The sequence below is a fragment of the Chelonus insularis genome, unplaced genomic scaffold (assembly GCF_013357705.1).
Source record: "Chelonus insularis isolate UGA/USDA-ARS -01 unplaced genomic scaffold, ASM1335770v1 contig_88_pilon, whole genome shotgun sequence".
NCBI classification, from domain to species: domain Eukaryota; kingdom Metazoa; phylum Arthropoda; class Insecta; order Hymenoptera; family Braconidae; genus Chelonus; species Chelonus insularis.
In genome coordinates, this window is record NW_023276776.1 from 3,140,856 (window position 1) to 3,160,442 (window position 19,587).

General features: G+C 27.5%; 6 protein-coding genes across 8 annotated transcripts; 1 reads left to right on the forward strand and 5 right to left on the reverse strand.

Annotated features, from left to right (window-relative positions):
- Positions 1-174: 174 nt before the first annotated feature.
- LOC118072193 (uncharacterized) lies at positions 175-1,512 on the reverse strand. Its single transcript, XM_035091884.1, has 3 exons — positions 1,289-1,512; positions 613-819; positions 175-532 (listed from the first exon to the last, which is right to left on the reverse strand). Exons 1-3 carry the CDS (start codon positions 1,387-1,389, stop codon positions 265-267), a joined length of 576 nt encoding a protein of 191 aa, XP_034947775.1. The 5' UTR covers positions 1,390-1,512; the 3' UTR covers positions 175-264.
- A 305-nt stretch (positions 1,513-1,817) lies between these two features.
- On the reverse strand, positions 1,818-3,883 carry LOC118071991 (mitochondrial import inner membrane translocase subunit TIM44). Its single transcript, XM_035091524.1, has 4 exons — positions 3,795-3,883; positions 2,713-3,462; positions 2,261-2,624; positions 1,818-2,193 (listed from the first exon to the last, which is right to left on the reverse strand). The coding sequence occupies exons 1-4, from the start codon at positions 3,795-3,797 to the stop codon at positions 1,946-1,948; spliced, it is 1,365 nt and encodes a 454-aa protein (XP_034947415.1). The 5' UTR covers positions 3,798-3,883; the 3' UTR covers positions 1,818-1,945.
- Positions 3,884-4,181: 298 nt separating this feature from the next.
- On the reverse strand, positions 4,182-5,981 carry Rad60 (DNA repair protein Rad60). The gene is made up of 6 exons (XM_035091088.1): positions 5,835-5,981; positions 5,596-5,702; positions 5,222-5,529; positions 4,985-5,140; positions 4,767-4,911; positions 4,182-4,684 (listed from the first exon to the last, which is right to left on the reverse strand). The coding sequence occupies exons 2-6, from the start codon at positions 5,696-5,698 to the stop codon at positions 4,404-4,406; spliced, it is 993 nt and encodes a 330-aa protein (XP_034946979.1). The 5' UTR covers positions 5,699-5,702; positions 5,835-5,981; the 3' UTR covers positions 4,182-4,403.
- Positions 5,982-6,223: 242 nt separating this feature from the next.
- On the forward strand, positions 6,224-7,623 carry LOC118071766 (p21-activated protein kinase-interacting protein 1-like). The gene is made up of 3 exons (XM_035091154.1): positions 6,224-6,503; positions 6,577-6,739; positions 6,831-7,623. The coding sequence occupies exons 1-3, from the start codon at positions 6,426-6,428 to the stop codon at positions 7,520-7,522; spliced, it is 933 nt and encodes a 310-aa protein (XP_034947045.1). The 5' UTR covers positions 6,224-6,425; the 3' UTR covers positions 7,523-7,623.
- Positions 7,624-7,659: 36 nt separating this feature from the next.
- On the reverse strand, positions 7,660-15,677 carry LOC118071765 (neprilysin-4-like). 2 transcript variants are annotated; one of them, XM_035091153.1, is made up of 14 exons: positions 15,246-15,677; positions 14,061-14,119; positions 11,687-11,751; positions 11,230-11,402; positions 10,913-11,158; positions 10,322-10,800; positions 9,897-10,041; positions 9,379-9,593; positions 9,027-9,203; positions 8,795-8,957; positions 8,674-8,722; positions 8,518-8,585; positions 8,171-8,307; positions 7,660-8,065 (listed from the first exon to the last, which is right to left on the reverse strand). In XM_035091153.1, exons 2-14 carry the CDS (start codon positions 14,070-14,072, stop codon positions 7,724-7,726), a joined length of 2,271 nt encoding a protein of 756 aa, XP_034947044.1. In that variant the 5' UTR covers positions 14,073-14,119; positions 15,246-15,677; the 3' UTR covers positions 7,660-7,723. The 2 variants fall into 2 exon arrangements, with proteins under 2 accessions (XP_034947044.1, XP_034947043.1); XM_035091152.1 differs by having other exon boundaries at positions 15,076-15,677.
- A 423-nt stretch (positions 15,678-16,100) lies between these two features.
- On the reverse strand, positions 16,101-19,392 carry LOC118071723 (dipeptidase 1-like). 2 transcript variants are annotated; one of them, XM_035091061.1, is made up of 8 exons: positions 18,950-19,070; positions 18,624-18,873; positions 18,381-18,510; positions 17,689-18,295; positions 17,136-17,394; positions 16,976-17,060; positions 16,808-16,883; positions 16,101-16,727 (listed from the first exon to the last, which is right to left on the reverse strand). In XM_035091061.1, exons 2-8 carry the CDS (start codon positions 18,705-18,707, stop codon positions 16,493-16,495), a joined length of 1,476 nt encoding a protein of 491 aa, XP_034946952.1. In that variant the 5' UTR covers positions 18,708-18,873; positions 18,950-19,070; the 3' UTR covers positions 16,101-16,492. The 2 variants fall into 2 exon arrangements, with proteins under 2 accessions (XP_034946952.1, XP_034946953.1); XM_035091062.1 differs by lacking the exons at positions 18,624-18,873; positions 18,950-19,070 and adding an exon at positions 19,205-19,392.
- Positions 19,393-19,587: the final 195 nt, after the last annotated feature.

Here is a 19,587-nt window from a genome sequence, read left to right on the forward strand (position 1 = left end):
AAATGAACTCCTATTGGACGATGATGAACCAATAAAAATCAACACATTGTGGCGCAAAAAAAAATTAAATTTAAATAAAGAAGACATTTATAAACTATTCTGTTACATTCTGTAAAAAATTATGCATAAATCTTTGTCATAATTATCTAAATATACATAAAAAAGTAAAATATTCTACTAGGCATATACAAATATAAAAATATGTACATTGAGTTAGAGTAGAAAAAATATATGTATATGTATTCATTTAAGGTAATTGAGTAATTATAAATTATCAACAAGACTGTGACATTCTCTTAATAAATCAGCACTTCTTTTCATCTGAGCTATTGTAGACAATCCAGATTGAATGCTTTCATCTATATTTTTTTCTACTTTTCTAGTCATCTCTCTTCTCTGGGTTACTTCTTTCAACAGGGAATCCTTTTCAGTTTTAACTTCCTCAGCTATTTTTCGTAATTTCTCATACTCGTTCTGCATTTGAATCATGTCAAAAGTCCTGAGATGTTTCTTTACTTCACCAGGAGGTCTCCTAAGAATAAAACTCACTAATTAGTCAAGAAAAAAATATTATATTAATTTATAAAAATAATATATCTTCAAAATATTTACCATGCCGGTGTGTTTGGTTTTTGTGTGCATATTTCTGTCAGCCTCGTAATTTCGGTGATACCATCAACTAAATTATCTTCTGTTACTATTGAATCTAAATCTAAATTCATTTCTTTGTGTAAATCGTTCACTAAAGCGTCATACAATCTTTTTGAAGTCGTTGATTTCATATTTAAAAAACTAAAGTACTCCTTGAATTCCTCATCACTTGAAAGAATAAAAAAGATTTATTATTTCATACAAGGTAATCAGTTAAAAATGCAAAATAATTTTTTGTTTGCTATTTTTCATTTAAAAAAACCACTGTTCGTTGAATATATGTACACGGTCAGGCCGGGACGGGTGCAATGTGATTTAATACTACAGAATTGCATTTGTCCGGACCTAATCGAGCACGTTTTAAACGTAGTTCTTTGTATAATATTATTCCAAGACTAGTATTACAGGAATATTGTGTAAAACTATGCTGATCAATTCCTCGAATATAATGAAAGTTGATACAATGTATGTGGGCCCTATCTGATAATTACCAAGCCTAATGACATCATATGCTTCTGGTACATACTAATCGAAAAAATTTTCTTTCATTTTCAATTATTCTATATCTTTTATCCAACTCTTTTTTAATGTTATTCTAAAATATTGAATCTCCATAAATAAAAAGTATAAACATTACCTCACTGATTCAACAATATTTTTTATAACATTTGAAATGGCTGTTTTAAAAATAAGTGCCTGTGCTGGCATTATTGAACTATTATTATCTTGATCACCCATTATTACTTTGTTTTAACAGAATTTTTACAGCTTGTTACTTGAATAATAAATTCTTATTGTTATTTTAAATTTTAACGTATTTTCTGGTTCTTGGTACCACAAACTGAACTGTTGAACGCTATACTGTTATATAGTAACGGTTTTTGATATATTTATGTATATGAATGAACTCGCTTAAAAAGCAACTTCGGGCACATTCGTAAGTTATGAAACTCACCTCGTGTTTCTCTTCTCCACATGAAAGTACAAACCAGTAGAGATGTCAGAACATAACCTTCAAGTGATCATGCTTGATTTTTATTAGTACGATTGATGATTCAATATTCGGCATTTTTAACTCAGCACATGAAGATGAAACGATTATTTATTTATTTTTTTAATTGAGAATTAGAATAAGTTATACCGTAATATTTTTTATTAAATGCCAGCAAAAACATATTACGTTAAATAATTTATATACATATTCTAAATTCTGTATATTCATTCAAATTTTAATTATAATTTAATTATTATAAATATATATATTTTTTATAGGTCAATGCATTGGATAAATGCATTAAACAAACTGTTCACTGCTGTTAGCACTAAGTTCAAGTAATCGCCAGGCAGATTTTGGATTTAATTCACTAGGGTCACGACATAAAACCCATATATAATTCACTCGCATCACTTTTTCTGGATCACCTTCCACTACTTTATTTTTTGAGTCTCTTAAACACATTATTTGTTGAGATTGAAAACTTATTACAAGTACGGGTCCTTGTTCCATCATTTTTCCCATCACTAAGTCGACATTGTCGATATCTAAGAGAGAAAAGAAGCTTAAAATTAAAAATATAATGTAAATTAAATTAACATGAATCCAAATTACCTAGAATTTTATTGTCCATTCTATAACCAAGTTTGTGAGCTTGAGTAAAAGGTTGAGCAATAATATTATATGGAGCTTCATGACACCAATCTTTCAATATCTCTAGATCACCTCGTATCATTGCCTCCAATATATTCGGTATAATATCTGTTTCACAATCTCTTAAAAATTTATTCTTGTCAAAGCTTGGATCCAATTTACATATTTCAGTTAATGTTTCAGATAATTCGTTTTTTTGGAATAAACCACCCATTATATCTGTTACTTTGTCTGTAAGTAATCTCGATGCCCTTATTACTGGATTGTCTGATTCATCATATTTCATCTTCCAATCTAATACTTTATTCACATACGCATTATTTTCCTAAAAAAAAGGATATTTTATAACAGCATAAACTTGATGAAATGATACAAACAATTATTTGTGTAATAATAATTGTTAAATAAAATACCTTAAAATTCTGCCAAGATTGATAGAACTTGGAATCTTTATGTAACTCAACACCCGTTGCTTCAGTATTTGCTTCAACTGGTTTATCTTCTCTATCTAATACTTCTTTACGTTTTCTTAATTTTTTTGGAGCTACATATACTTGTCCTTGAATACCATGATTGTCTAACTCTTTTCGTACAACTTGAGCTGTTTGTGATATCGTTTGAAAAGCACTACTTTTTCCAATTGCTTGGCTTTTTTCTGAAATCGTTTCAGCTGCACCTTTTGCTGTTCTAGTAATTTCTTCACCTAATTGTCCAGCTTTTTTACCCAATTCTGTTTTACTAGCTTCATCTATAACTTCTTGAACCTTTCCTTTAATTACATCAAGCTTTTCTTTTAATACTTCACTAGATTTTGTAGCCTCTGACTCTACTGACTGGAATTTTTGCCTAGCTGATTTTAATGCATCAGATTGCTCCAATTTTTCAGCTTCTTCTCGGAATTTTTTTAATGACTCTTTCATTTCTTTGTTCTTTTGCATTTCTTGTTTGATGTTGTCGATGAATTGTGAAAAAAAATTTGGTTTCCTTGCTTGATTTGAATAACATCTCGTATAAAAATTGATATCTTTACTTGCTAAAGGTACAGGATATTCAGGAATTTGTGTTAAATATTGTCCATTAAATCCACAATAAATTCTTTTTTTTCTTTGAGTTGCTTTTGCAAATCCTGCTAAATTTGTTCTACACACTGTAATATTTTTGAACTGTAAAAGAATAAATATTAAAGAATCATTTGTGTTTATTACACGTAATGACATATTTAAAAACATAAAAAATAGTTGATAAAAATGATGAAAAAATATTATCGATTAATATTAATGTTACAAAAAATTTTTTTTATAAACAAATAATTTAAATGCCACCCATGAGGCAATTTTTCATATTACTTAACCTCAAATTAATTATAGATTAGAATTTATATTAAACTTAAATATATAGCAAGTTAAATAATGTATTTAAATAGTTGAATTATTGATAAGAATTGAAAATAAAGTCAAATAAAAAGGTGTCTTTTATTAAAAGTAACAAGAATTACCATTTTTGAAATTCACTCGTGGTTTTCTCAATGTTAAAACTGTACATATGTCTATTCAAAATGTAGAGATAAACAAAATTGAACAGAATATATGTATAGAAAATATTCTACATGTAACAACTGACAAAAATATCATCATCGGAATTATTCGAGCAAACTCGTATTTCTTTCCAGTATCAATCATGCGTAAAAAAAAATATCCCGGGAAATTATGAATTATTAAGGATTGTTTTAAGGAGTATAATTATTATACAACAATAAATTAACTCCCTTATAAATCAAATTCTTAAAAAAATTTAATTTTTTTCATAACATTATTTTCCACTTAACAATATAACTAGAAATTCTTCATTAATCAGAATAAGTTACTGTACATTTGCAAACATATTTTGTTCTGCAATTAAATTGACTTATGGCAATGATGAATGAGCAATTCGATATTCTTAAAAATAAAAACAATTTTCTAATAAACATTATGGTACCTTATAATACATAAATAAATAGTTTCAATAAATTTGGAGTACATTTAATCATATTTGTAGAAAAATTTAACTTTTATAATATGTAATACTTTAGTGTGAATGGCAAGTTCTAAGAAATAGAAAAAGTTTAAGAAATGATTTTTAAATCGAAACAAGCCTCATCTTCGATATCTAAATCATCAGGAGTGCCTGTTGGCATTATTAATTCCCCATCAAAAAAACACTTTAGTTTTGTTACCGGCACATTATTTTCTTTAGCACAAAGATCAAATATTTTTTGAAACTTTTCATCTTTGTTGAAGTCAAAGTTCCAAAACTTTTTCAATGAACTTTGGACTTTTATTTTAATTTTTGGAGTATTATCTTCAACTGGTTCAACTTGTACACATTTATTAACAAATCCTCCTTCTAAAACAAAAGAAATTCTTTATCATCATCTGTAAACCCATCTTTTTGGAAATAACAATTCAATGAGAATGTGATTGTTTACCAAGAATATCAATTATTGATAATTCAAGTGATGATGGAGTATCAAGTGGACTAATTGGAATCTCATTTTTCGTAATAATAATTCGATTTTCATCAACATTTGCCAATGATGCAAAATGTTTAAATATCTTAGTAAAATTTTCATCCTATAATACCAATAAAACCTTCTATAAATAATTTAGAACAATCAAATTGCTATAAATGAATAATCAAATTTACCTTTTTAAGCTGGAATCTTTTAATATCTCGAGAAATCCATCGTATCTTGACGTCAACAGTCAGATCTATTGGTTCTTCTTCATCACTCAATTCAATTGATTGTGTTGAAGTATCAACCGATTCCAATGTTAAGTCTAGTGTAGATTTTGGTGTTTTCTTGAGCATAGATTAATAATTATTTTAAATTTTATCTCATATTTTAAATTACAATAATGAATAAATATATCTTATTATTACCACAACAGGTATTATCTCACAAGTCTTTTTTTTAACTCTTCCGCGTGTCTTGGATCGTGTTCTCGGACCATTAAAACCACCATTATTATCATCATCATCATCGTCTAATGCAATCACTTCTGATGGAATTGGATTTAAAATATGACTATTAATGTTTCTATTTTTTCGAGCTTTGGTTTTTGGTGCAGTTTCCAATTTATTAACAATTACAAGTGGAGGTTGATCAGTCACATCTATATCACTTTTTTTTGGAGAAGGTATTGAAGAAGGTTCATCATCTTCGATCACAAAACTTTGAGCTCTTAAACCTACGTAAAAGAATAGTTAAATAATACAATGAATAATAAATTGAAATAAATATAAAAAATTATTACTTTCTAATTTGGCTGCTGCATTAACATAAATATCATCATCATCGTCATCATCATCATCTGAACTATCGATGTTTGTTGATAAATCTATTATTTCACTATCCATTTGACTGTAATAATGTAGATTAACAATAATTAATCAATCGAAAAAAAATATTACTAATAATAATATATTTCATTGAATCAAACTATCTTTATAAATTATATTAATTGTCGAGTGATAAATAAATGATTTAATGTACCTGTATTGTAAGAAATAAATTAAATAATTTTATTTAATGATTTTCTGGTTAAATGTATTGTCCGTTAATCCTAATTTCTTACGTTTAAATAACACCTGTTTGGAATAGTTTTTCATACAAAAATTTATATGTACGAAATTATGTACATCATGAATTATAAAAGTTCTAGATAACCTTTCAAATAGAAAAATATCGATTAATAATGTTTTATTTGAACCAAATATCAATAATTCGTATACTGCAGCTCAAATTTTGGTTCCAATAAACCAATCAAATAACAAATTTCTCCTAAACCTCTATCGTGAATGGTTAGCCAGAAGAAAAAAATACAAGGGTAGGGATAATTTAGTTCAGCCGATGGCACTTTTGTAGACACAGTTGAACTATACCTTTTTGCATGTGTTTATTACAATTGTAGAGTGAATAAACACGCTAGGTGATAGTTTATAACCTCATTTCGGGTTAAACATTGAATTATTTATTGTTATTGAATACGTGTGAATAAGTATTTGTATAAATGTTTGTGAGTGATAATATTTTTTGTTAAAATTTTTCAAATAACCTATTGTCAAAATAAAATTCGATTTCAACATGTCGAGTAATTTCGAAATAATTGTTGGAACTTATGAGCAGTATTTGCTGGGATATAAAGTTCACAAAGTTGAAAAAGTAAGCTTCTATAACATTGTAATTTACGACTAATAGTTTATTTACTCTACTAACATAAATCATTTTTTTGCAGAAATATAGCTTAGAGCGTAGTTTTGCAACAAAAAGTCATACAGCTAGTATTAGGGCATTAGCATGTAAGAAGCATTATGTTGCTTCAGGAGGTGCAGATGACTCTATTTATCTTTATGACATGAACAATCGAAGAGAATCAGGCAAACTTATGCATCATAATGGTATAATAAACAAGAATTATTACTAAAAATATTTATTAACCATTTATTTAGAATAAACATATTAATAACTATTATTTATAAATCATTTCAGGCACAGTAAATTGTGTTGCCTTTACACCGGACGCAACTCACATGCTTTCATGTAGTACTGATGGTTCTATTGCTGTTGTGAGATGCGGAAATTGGCAACTAGAGAAACATTGGCCATCAGCTCATAAAAGTTGTCAAGTAAATACTCTTGCCATTCATCCTACAGGTAAATTAGTATTATCCGTTGGAACTGACGGAGTTCTTCGAACTTGGAATTTAATAAAAGGAAGACAAGCGTATGCAAAGAACTTAGTACCAACTTTAAAATATAATGCAAAAAATATTTCTGTTCTTTGTTGGAGTCCAGATGGACAAAAATATTTATTGGCAACAAATTCCCAGGTTGACGTTTATACTGTAAAAACCGCTGGTATTTGCCTTCAAACTCAATTTCGCTCGAAAATTGTTTGTATAGATTTTATGAGTGATGATTTGATAGTTGTGGGTCATGAAGATGGCATGATAACCGTTTATAACATTACTAAAAAATCTACCATTTTTGAAGTAACTGGCCATGATGCTAGAGTAAAATGTATTTCACATCATAATAAATATGTTATCTCGGCTTCAAGTTCTGGTGAAATAAAATTGTGGAAATATGTTAAATGTAAATTAAAATTCTTAACAAGCGCAACTTGTGATGCTAGAATTACATGTATGACGATAGCACAAGTAGACCAATCACAGATGTAATTTAATTGGATATACATATATATATATATATATAAATTTATATAAAATTCACATTTTATTTACGTCATTTATACACAATAAATTCATAATTTTTTTATCTATCTACATTCATTATTGTATATATTTACAAACATATATTTGCATTGTCATAACTCTATATTCAATATTTTTATCTATAATTAAATACAATCATCGTCATAATCACCACAATATACACTTATTAGGGGGATTCATAGGACTTCCTACAGGACAATTCCAAGCTTTAGCAAATTCAATATTATTTGACAAGGTACCAATAACTCGAAAATGATTAGGTGCATGTGCGCCTTCAACTAATTTCGATTTTAAAGCACCATAAGTATAATTTCCACACCAAACTTGAGCGAATCCAAGGAAAAAAAGTTGATCCTGAGTGTAGTTATAAAGTCCTGGTAGAGATTGAGAATTTGGATTACGTGCTTTTGATATTTGATAAGCGCGATAAGCTTCTCTTAGTCCACCATTATCTGCAATATTCTCACTCTGTGTATTTATTCCATTTACCTAAAAAAAAAATTATCTTATTAAGATAAAAATATTTAACACTTTTTTTAATATTATCACTGAAGGTTAATAACGCAAATTAATAAATAAATAGACAATACTTACTGTAAAATTATTATTTAGTTCTGGCAAATGATAATTACTGTACTGCTTAATAATACATTCAACTTTTTTATGATAATGCTGCAGTGTTTCATCACTCCACCATTGGCGTAGATTCCCATCTTCATCATATCTGCGACCTAATAACGACATTACATATACACCATTATATAAAGTTATTATAGTCTCAACCTTAAGTCCTAAAATTTAAATTGCAAAGCTTCTTTCAATGAAACCTATATTTATGTATTCCTTGAAATCTCAGAAGTACTACAAGGTAATAGTACAGTCATTCTACGACCCAAGGGAGATGAGCAATAGAGCGTATAATATGATAATAATTAGAATACCTTGATCATCAAATCCATGCGTGAGCTCATGACCCATTATCGCACCCATTGCACCGTAATTTAGTGATCTAATATATGTATAAAGTTATTTTGAATTATTAAAGCATGAAATATTCAATATTAAATATTTAAAAAAAATGTATATATATTTCTTACTCTAATCCATTTTCGTAGAATGGAGGATGAAGAATTCCAGCAGGAAATGCTAAAAAAAATATCGTAATTTATTATTTCAAAAAAAAAAAAATTTTTGTTAAATTTTTCAAAATCTACTTACTAACAGAATTTAAAATTGCACTATAAAAGGCATTAACAGTGGTTCCAGCAGATATCCATCTATTTTTATCAGGTTTTTCTCTCAAACTATTTAAAGTTTTATTAATTCCGACATTTGTGAGGCTCAAAAAAGTTTTAAATAACTTTCCTTCCACTACATCAGCCTTTAACAAATAATAATTATTAAATATATACATGTTAATGATTTAATTTTAATTTCTCATACTGGTTACCTCTTTATAATAATCATTTAATTTTTTGGCATCCATAATCCATTCAGGAAATCCTACAAATGGTTTCATGGCATTTAATTTTTTATGGGCCTTAGCTCTTGTATCCGTGTCCATCCATTCTAATTCACTCACCATTTCATCAAACGCTGCTCGAATGTCTAATAACATTTCTAAAGCCTAAACAAAAGTAATTCATTTCTTGTTCAGTTCATAAATAAATATTTTATAGAATCTAATTGATGAATAATCAATGATTAAATCGAGTAAATGATTTGTTAAGTTTTGCTTTTGTAACAAAAATATGTTTTGTCAAAGAAAAGAAAAAAAACTAGCGTACATGATGAAAATTTACCTTTTCTTTCGCTTGTTCATTAAAATGCTTCTGAACATAGAGATGAGTTAATGCCATTCCAAACATAGAATTAACATTTCCTGTACATGTTTTCCATCTTGGAGTTTTTTCTTTCAATCCAAACACTTTTTGTGCAAATTGGAAACCAAGATCACGAAACTTTTGCAATGTTAATGGTGCTATTGTTGCATAAATATTCCACCAAACAAAACGAGCTAATAAATCAGAATAATAATATTACTATATTAAGCTTAAATGATAATAATGATAAAAAAAACATAATCAATGCAAAGTGAAAAAAATTTTAAATGGTATAAGCGACCCGTTTGGCCTCATTTGATTAGATTGACTTTATTTATCATCATTTTCTCTTAGATACAATATACTAAGACAATGACTATTTTATTTCTATATCATTTAATTCTGTTTTATTTTTTTTCACTGTTAACTTTCATTGAAATGAAAAGAATATAATGATATCGTGGATAATTCAAATGCTTATAAAGTGAATATCTTACCAACAGTTGTAGGATGTGTTGATGCCAACAGCTGTGGAAGATTTTGCAAGTATAACAAATCCATTACAATTACTCGATCTTTAGATGAGTCAATAGTTACATTTGTTCCTTTGAAAACCGATTGAATGTAACTAGTCCAATTCCACTAGAAATAAAAAAAATATAATTTTAATAATAAATAACATCCTGGTATATATTAATTGAAAATAATTTTACCAAGGAATTTGATTCTCATCAAAGTTATTCAGAAATTATTTTAAAAATCTGCATTTTGTATTTATAATGCAATGACATCATATGTTACTGATAAATATCTTAAACAATTGTTATTTATGCGTAATTAAATGAAATAGTATACTTGATCTTAACTCAACTGCTAATTAGGACATTTATCTTATTGAATAATTTATAAATTAATTGTATACTTTTACTGCATGAAGATCCGTCAATTGTTGAAGCTCATCAACCGTTACATCATGAAGTAGATGAGTTGAGCTTCGTCTTTCTTCAGGTGTGGCCATGATTTTAGCAATACTTGTACTAAAATCTACGAGTTCATTTGCAAACTCAGTACTATTATCATTAATCCCTGCTAATTCTACCATAGCTTTTATGTAACGTTTGTATTCATTTATTTCAGAACTGAATCGACCAGAATCTAATAGATATCGTTCACTAAATCCTGGTGAAACTTGTTCCATCATCATTCGATTTCTTGATGTATTTCTGATGTCTTCACTGATGTAAAAGTTAATAAATATATTCAATCCCAAGTGCCTTTGAACGGTACCTGATATTGTCGCTATGTCGAATTCTATTGACTCGTTAAAAATTGGTTTTTCTGGTAGCTGAACCATTTTTAAAATTTGAAATATTGGCTCCAGTCCAAGGTTTTCTATTGTCGCTGTTAAAAAAACAAACAATTTTGAAATTACTTCTACGTATTAATGAATTCAAAAATACTCTCATTGGTTTATTATGCATCTATCAAGTATCTTTGATGATTTAAAGAATACCTGTATCCATGCAAGTTCTATAAAGTGCTCTAGCTAATTTCATTGGCCTCAAATCACTTTCTAGATCATCTTCTTCAAGTATTATTCGCAAATTTTCAAATAAACGTTCACGAAGATGACTAAGTTGATCCCACGAAGTTTGACTCTGAGGTATTGGATGTTGACTTATCCATCCATCACAGGCATATTTATAAAAATCATTACATGGATTGACTGATGTGTTGATTGATTCCATAAGTCTTGCAGCTAAAACAAAAAATCATTGTTAATAAAATATTCATTTTAAACCATTTTTTTTTACTTTCATACTCTCATACCTGTGTTGATGCATTTTTCAGTTTGACACATGTCTTCGTAGTCATTTTTATTTAAAATTGATATTCGTAAAATTAATGTAATTACTAATGCAATGACAATAAAAACTAGGAGACCAATAATAGCCACCAATTTCGTTTCATTTTTTGACTTTTGCTCTCTCTTCCAACTGCACCTATCCGACATTATAGAAAAGTAAATGTTATTTGATTAATATTAATTACTTATCATTAAATTCCACTTATAATTAATTTTAGAAGATAAACGGATCGAGCAACGAAAATTTTGATATGTCAATCACGGCAAAATTTTTGTTTGAGTGGAGAAATCTTCTGTTGATAAACAGAAAAATTGCTGTTCTAAATTCTACTTTTCTAATCACTTTACGTGAATAAGTGTTGATATATTCGTGTGTTTACATCAAGAAAAATAAATATCTAATTTAAAATTTTCACTTACCAATCCACATCTGAGTGTCGTTTAATGTCCTCAAAGTTTTTTCCGTTATTTTCAGGATCATTAACCTGTTGATTCATCAAACATATAGATAAAAAAAGCATTATAATAACTTGATAATTTATCATAAAGTTAGTACAACAGATAATAGGATTATATTTTTCTATCTAAACAAATATTAAATAATTTTCAACAGATTACTAAAAAATCAAAGCAATTTTTGTGAATCAATGTTATCAACCCAATTGGTCAACTATTTTATCTTATTTCCTAGAAAATTCTATAAAAGAATACGAGTGATGCATGTTTAGTGATAAATATTTCCATATACTTTAGTTGAAGATTATTCAACATGATCATTAAAGGCTTCTCTTTGCCTTGGAACTATCACGATGTCATCAGCCACAATAACTAACCGCTGCCCTCAATATCCTGTCCCTAAACAATAATCTCACTATAATTGTAAAGAAAACTGCAGAGCAAAAAAAGGAATGTAATAACGATCAAGACAAGGATGATGTCAATTAGATACTTTGAAAGAGTCTATTTTCAATGGTGGAATCATATCTATTTAGTAGCTGTTTATCGAGAAATTACAAGAATATGGTATCTATTACAACGTTAAATAATCTGAGTTTTTTTTCTTTGATATGATATAACCATCCACAGTCTGAATAGAAAATGAATAATTTTTAAAAATTGGAAAATACTATGTGAGATATTAAAAATTTATCTCCGCTAGAGCTATTTGTTTTTATATTCATTGAAGAGATTTTTTCAAGGTAATTTATATATACGTGATGGACATATAAAAAAAAATGAATAATTCAATCTTCTCCATGCGGAAGACACTTAAGTGTCATCGAAAGCTCAATATAATAATTATTCACGTTTAATGTTAATTTATTATTGTTTCCAATGAGTACATTTATTTACAATACAAGAACGAAAATAGATATTAATCGGATAAAGAAGTGCAGCATTACTGAATAATATATTAATTTAAAAATCTTTATATTGTGATGAGTAAGTTTGAAGTCTGTTATTTATTCTCTTTCTTTGAATGTTCGTGAGATAATAAAATTCTTTGCCTTACCAAGCAAAGTAAAAATATCATCAAGTTTAAGGGATTTGGGGCTTTTATTTTTTCACGATAAGAATCTCTTGAAATTTTGATGGTCAATTCATTTTTTATAATAAAAAGTTTTATAACAATATCAGAACAAGTGTGTCTCTAGTTTTTGAGGACTATTAGTTTATGATTTATTTTTTTCCACAGATTCTTATGGAGATCAAGTAATATTTTGCTAAATTTGCAATTGGCTATCAAGTGGTAATTTTTAATTAAATTCTCTTGTGTTTAGTTTATTAAATATTTATAATTAAAAATTCACGAAACCAATGAGAGTGAGAGAAAGAGGTCACTGTATAGCCATAAACCTTAGCAAAAACAACTTATCAAAATTCTAAGAAATTTTATTAGATAATACTGAAGCATTGTAGACATTTAATCTTTGTGTCTTGGAAAATGTAGAACATTATTTTCTTTTGTTTTTCAGAAATACACAAATAATTTACTGCTTCTATCTTTTAGCTCTGTTTTTCAAGACAAGCTTAGTCAAATCATGTTTATATTACCCATTATAAAGAAATTTAATAATAATCATTAATACGTTTTATTAAAACTGTATCATGACTTGATAGGTAAATGCAGATTTAGCAAGACATGACGTGATCTCCATAAGAACCTGAGGAAAAAAATAAATCATAAATTAATATTTCTCAACTTCCTTAAGAGCTAAAAAAATAAATAAAAGAGATGTAATTCATATTATCACCTTATTACAATTTATCATCTATTCTTGTTAGATCAACGATCTAGGTGTTAGGGAACGAGGTGTTGCGTACTCACCACTTCAATAAAACATAGAGTTCTCTTCATTAATGTCTCTATTTCCTCTTTTGCCTTCTCTCTTTCGCTCTCTCGCTTTTTTCCTCAATTTATTTATAATATGTTTTGATGCATCAAGAAAATTAATTAATTAAATCATCAAGTAAAGATGAATAAAAAAATACAATTGATGTCTAATAAATCTGTACATTCTCTCAATCTCTTCTGACAATAGATTCAAATCAAGGCTTGTAAATGAAATAATCTTGCATCAAAACATTATCACACTTACTTATATGCGTACATGAAATAATTGTCAACTAATAAGGAATACTTATGAATAATTTATAAAATGATACAGTTAGGTAGTCGATTATTCACACATATTCCAGTTATTTTAGATAGAATCATTAGATAAGTATGCGAAATTAAAAGGAGCGGAAAGCAGAGTGAAACGTGAGTGAAATGAAGATAATCTGTGTTTACCTTGTATCGCATCTTAGTATTGTTTATCTCCTGCTGGGCAATAAGTCAACAAAACGTGTCTGAAACAAAAACAAATCTACATTGAAGATAAATCAGTATGGTAAAAACGTGACTCTTTCAGCCAATTGCATTTAATATAACTATTCCTTTACACTGAATCATCTATTTATAATCTTTTCTGTACCTTGCAATTTATTATTGTCATCGTCTGTAGTGTATATAAATTATTAATAATTACATTGATAATCATTATTGTAATTATTCTTTATAAGTGATTGAAAAACAATTAAATGTATTTTTATCTTTATTCATGGCAAACATATCATCAGAGAAGATTAAAATAAATTACTATTTATATTTATTTATGTAATTTCTCGGAGAAAAAAAGTTGAACGGAATACAAGTGATACATTTTAGTAGAGATTTCGAAATTTTTTTTCAAAAGCATGAAATATCTGATGTTTTTTGTTGACACTTAAAATAGATCAAAAAATAGATGGTTTAATAGATGTATCTAATTAATCGGCAATAGTTTATCTATTGCAGTTGAAACCATAAATTTTCTCCTCCAGATTAACCATGCGAATCGATGTTTGCTCTCGAAAGCATTAAATGGCATCCAATATAAGTTTTTCATTATTTTAGCATCAACATTAATTTTAATGTTACAGTTTTAGTGTAAAATTGATTCAATTTACTCAAAGTGTATCATTGAAATTGAATTAAAGCATAAAAATTGATAAAAGTCATTGACAGTCAATGATCCACTATGTGGGGTTAATCAATTTGATGCTGGAGACATTCAGATTTCATCAAAGTGATTTAAAATAAATGAAAAAAGTTCAATAATCATATCTAAAATTCATTCTGTAAGTAGTTCACTCAAACTTCAGATAATTAATCAGATACTTTCATTTGAAGTAGCATGAAGATATAGAATAAAAAATAAAATTCATACATATGAATTGAGATCAAGTAATATAACAGTTTAAGAGAAGAGAAACTATTGACTTACATTTTATAGATAACTTTAAATTTATTTATTCACTTCTTATATTTTAAACGTATTAAACTGTGTAAAAGAATTATTTTTCAACACCACAAACACATAAAAATAATGAAATAAAGGAAGAAATATTTGTAATTTGATAGTGGAAAAAAGAATCCATCATTATTTTGTGTCACCTTTTCTTTTGGCTTCTTCTTTGTGTACTTTAACCACAATAACTTAATCCATGTCAATATATTAACAGTAGATTAGATAAAAATGACAAAAAATTTTTTAATTTAAACAATAATTAATGATAAAAATGATGGCAGTATATAATATTATATATGTTTATTAATACGTAGAATGTGTAGATGATTACAATTCGTTGGACCCGTTGTCAACTGCAATAAAGTTCGGACACGCGGAGGAGTGAAGCCCGTGTCTTCTAAGTCCCCACTTAGTCTTTCATATTACTCCCGCCGCCACCTTTGCATCCCCTTATTCTAGCACTTTACTTGTTGACACCACACAAGTACACTTTATAGTGAGTATTGTGCGCAGTCTAAACTCATTAAAGTATTTATTACAACAATCAATCCATCATCAATCGATACATCTTTTTGTATTCAGATTATTTTTTTAATTTAAATTGTTAATTTTTTCTTTGATTATTCATAAAAACTTATTGCTTCATTTTATTAAAATTTTAATAACAATTAATTGTGCGTATTAATGTTATTTTTTAATTACAAGAAATTTTGCATTTTCAGTGACACAAAGATATGTAAAATCTACATGAGAATATGAATTAGTTTTGTGTTTTAAAATGTTTAGTAAAGTTTTCTTTTTTTTTTTAAATGAAAAAACAATGATTATTAACATTTCTAAGTGTTCATTAATCATATAAAAACATTTATCTATTCCTAGATTTTTTAAAGTTAATTAATTAAATGTTTTTTATAAAAGTTTAAATTTGTAATTTCAATAAAATTGTATATCAATAATCATATAAATTTTTTTTATATTATCTTGAAGATTAATTGGCTCATGTAAATATATAAAATAATAATTAAGTAATAATAATATTTGTGATAAATAAGTAATTTAACAAACTTTGTACGTTCAGTAATCGCCAACCAGATTAAAACACATTCATAGATGAATAAATACACTGAGATAACAATTAACTGTGAACAAGTGATATTTTTTTCTATTAATAAAATCAAAATTTCAAATAATTATAATAAATTATTTTTTTGGAATTGACTTGGTGATATTTCCATAGATCCAGTCCTGATTGTTATTTAAAATAATAAAAAAAAAAAATTAATCGATAAAATTCATTCTTTTCTCAGTGCAGCAATAAATTCATCATTTTTTTTATGGATTTTCTTTTTTTACACATCTTATTAAATTAAATTGTGAAAAAATTATAATAGACTTATTCATCATGATAACGACAATATGAAGTGTCCTCAATTAATTCCTGAGAAATCCATTCTTCGTTTGGAGTCTGATTGGTTAATGCAGCAGCATAATTTTCTACTTCTTTCATTATTCTGATGATATTTCCTCCAACAAGTCTTTTTATATCTAACGCAGACCACTGACGATCTCTCGTAAGTTCTGCTAACAATAAAGGATATCCAGAGACATCAGGAAGTTCCGTTGGTGGACTAAAGATATTATTAACATCAACAATTAAACCTATATTTGATTAAACAATTAATTTTATTTGTGACTAATAGTAACTGACCTCAATATACCATCATATCCAGCACCAAGTCCAACATGATTAACTCCAGCGACTTTTCTAATATGATTGATATGTGCTACAACAACAAAAAATTAATTTAAAAACATCTAATAAATTATTCACTCAAGGTTAGAAAAATACTTAATAAATTAAATATATATTTCTTACCTATAATATCATGCATAGATGCTGTATCTTTGCAGCTTAGATCATAACTATCAAAGCTGATCATAACTAGACCACCATTAAATGACTGTGAACACATAAATAAAATTTTGAAAAGACATTAATTAGATTAAATACTTGATTAAATGTATTAACCTTTTACCAGTTTTCTTAAAATGTCATCCGGCACATTGTTTGATGAATTACAAATAGCTCGAGCTGCACTATGTGAAAATATTACTGGAGCTTTTGAAATAGCTAATGTATCTCTCATTGTACGAATAGAAACATGAGAAAGATCTATCAACATTCCTAATCTATTTAATTCTTTAACAACGGACTTTCCAAAAACTGAAAGACCATCACTATGATAATCCAGTGGAGCATCTTTATTGGGATCTTCGACAGATGAAGAATCAGCCCTTGAAAGTAAACACATACCATCATCAGGAAGTATAATAATATTTTATGAAATTCAATTACATTATAAATATTAAGTATAATTTCATAATGGGGTCAATAGACTAGGAAATAGATCCATTAAAACCCCTTAAAAGTTGATAAGTAAATTGTTAAAATGAGATGAAAGTCAAACTCAAATAATATCAATAGTTTGTTGTGTTAAATTTGCACATTGAAGATATTTTAATTAAAAAAGTTAATTTTAGATATTCATCTATTGATTTATAAACCCTACTAATAAATCAATTTCTTACCATGGTGTATTACATTTGTGAGTGAGTGTCATATATCGTGCTCCAAGCAAATGAAAGCTACGTAATACAGCCATTGAAGCACCTATACTATGTCCTCCTTCAATTCCTACTAAGCTTGCCAGTACTCCATCTTTGTGTGCTTGCTCCAATTCTTCACTAGACGTAACTAGCCTCATTCTTGAGGGATACTTGGCAGTTAATCTTCTCACAACATCTATTTGCTCTAGAGTTAATTGTACAGCATCTAAAAATTGAGATTCACAGGGTACGTACACTGACCAAAATTGTGCACCCATATTTCCTCGATAAAGTCGTACTAAGTCTGTTTGCCAGTATTGGTTAAAACTGGAGTTTAGAGATAAATCAACATCGAAAGGCAAATCACTCAAACGAGAACCATGATGTTTTCTTAAATTCCAAGCAAAGTCATTGTGCCCATCTACCAGTGGAGTTTCTGATAATATTCTTCGAACAACTTCAAGCCTTGCTTCTAATAGATGTGAGCTACGGAGCTCTAAAGCAAGTGGCAATCCTACTCCAGTTATCAATGCACAGCCTAATAAAAATACTCCACAGATAACAAGCCAACGTTTTGCAGTACTTTGTTCTGAAAATTCACAATGATGTTTCATAAATTAGACTTTAAATCATGATGAATCAAAACTTTTAAAATAATCAAACTAAATTATTACCTATACTTTTAGATGAGTCTTTGGATTTACTAGAATAAGTTGATACTGTTGAATGATTTCTCACATGATGCATAACATCTCCATTTGGCATTTTTTGAATTAATTCGGGGGATGATATTTGATGACATGTCTGTAAAAATAAAAAATTAAATTCAACAATTTATTATTCTTTTATAAATAAAAATTGTTATCAGTAAAATAGTGTTAAATTTATTTAATAAAAATGGATTGTTAGTGAAGTACTTCAAGAATATTAAGTTCCTTCCGGCTTGTTGGTGGAGAATGATAGACCATGCCATGTTTGCTTACTCCATATAATTCAAACATCTTGTTCAGTAATTTTAATGTGAATAACAATAATATATAATTATATATAATTTTTCATTGAAATCTTTAATTATTTAAGAGTCTGCTGAGATAACTGAGATGGCATTTATGATTCTGCACATTCAATACGCACGCGCTTCTATAACTTTATATGGATGTTGCATTCCTACATATATACAGATATATATCGATTATTAACTTAAATATATTCATTTAATATTAAACAATTAAATATTTATTACATTTTTAATTGATTCAATGATTTATTTTTCTTTTTTTTTTTTTAAATTATGATTAAATATTGACAGCAATCATCAGATGATATTATTTCGCAAAATTAATTAGGTTAGAGTGAAATTTCAGTTTCAAACAAAGATTCAAATTTTTAACATTCCATCAAAAAGTTTTAAAAATGGGGGTCCATTTTTGAAATTCCTTCACATTTTGAGTCATTTGAAAGCATAGTAAAAGGTTTAAAAATGAATGTCTGTACGTACAATTGTTCGTACGTCTGTCAGGTTTGTTTTTGTTTTCGATATCTCGAAAACCAATAAAGATATCGACTCCGAAAAAATGTAATTCAAAAGATAATACAATGAAGAAGATCTGGAAGGAGTTTAAACAAATTTGGCCCAGCCATTCTCTTTATAATAACAAGACTGTAAAAGAAGTTGAGTTAACAAGACATTTGAAATGTATTCTATTAATTGGATGTTCAACATTGTTGACAACTGAGGTCAAAACAATATGGTTGTCAATGACTTCCCATGACTCTAAACAATTATATATTATTTATAAAAATTTCAATTTCTTATAAATTATTAAAACTGGTTTTAATTTATTGAATTATCATTACTATGACTATATTCGATAAATATCA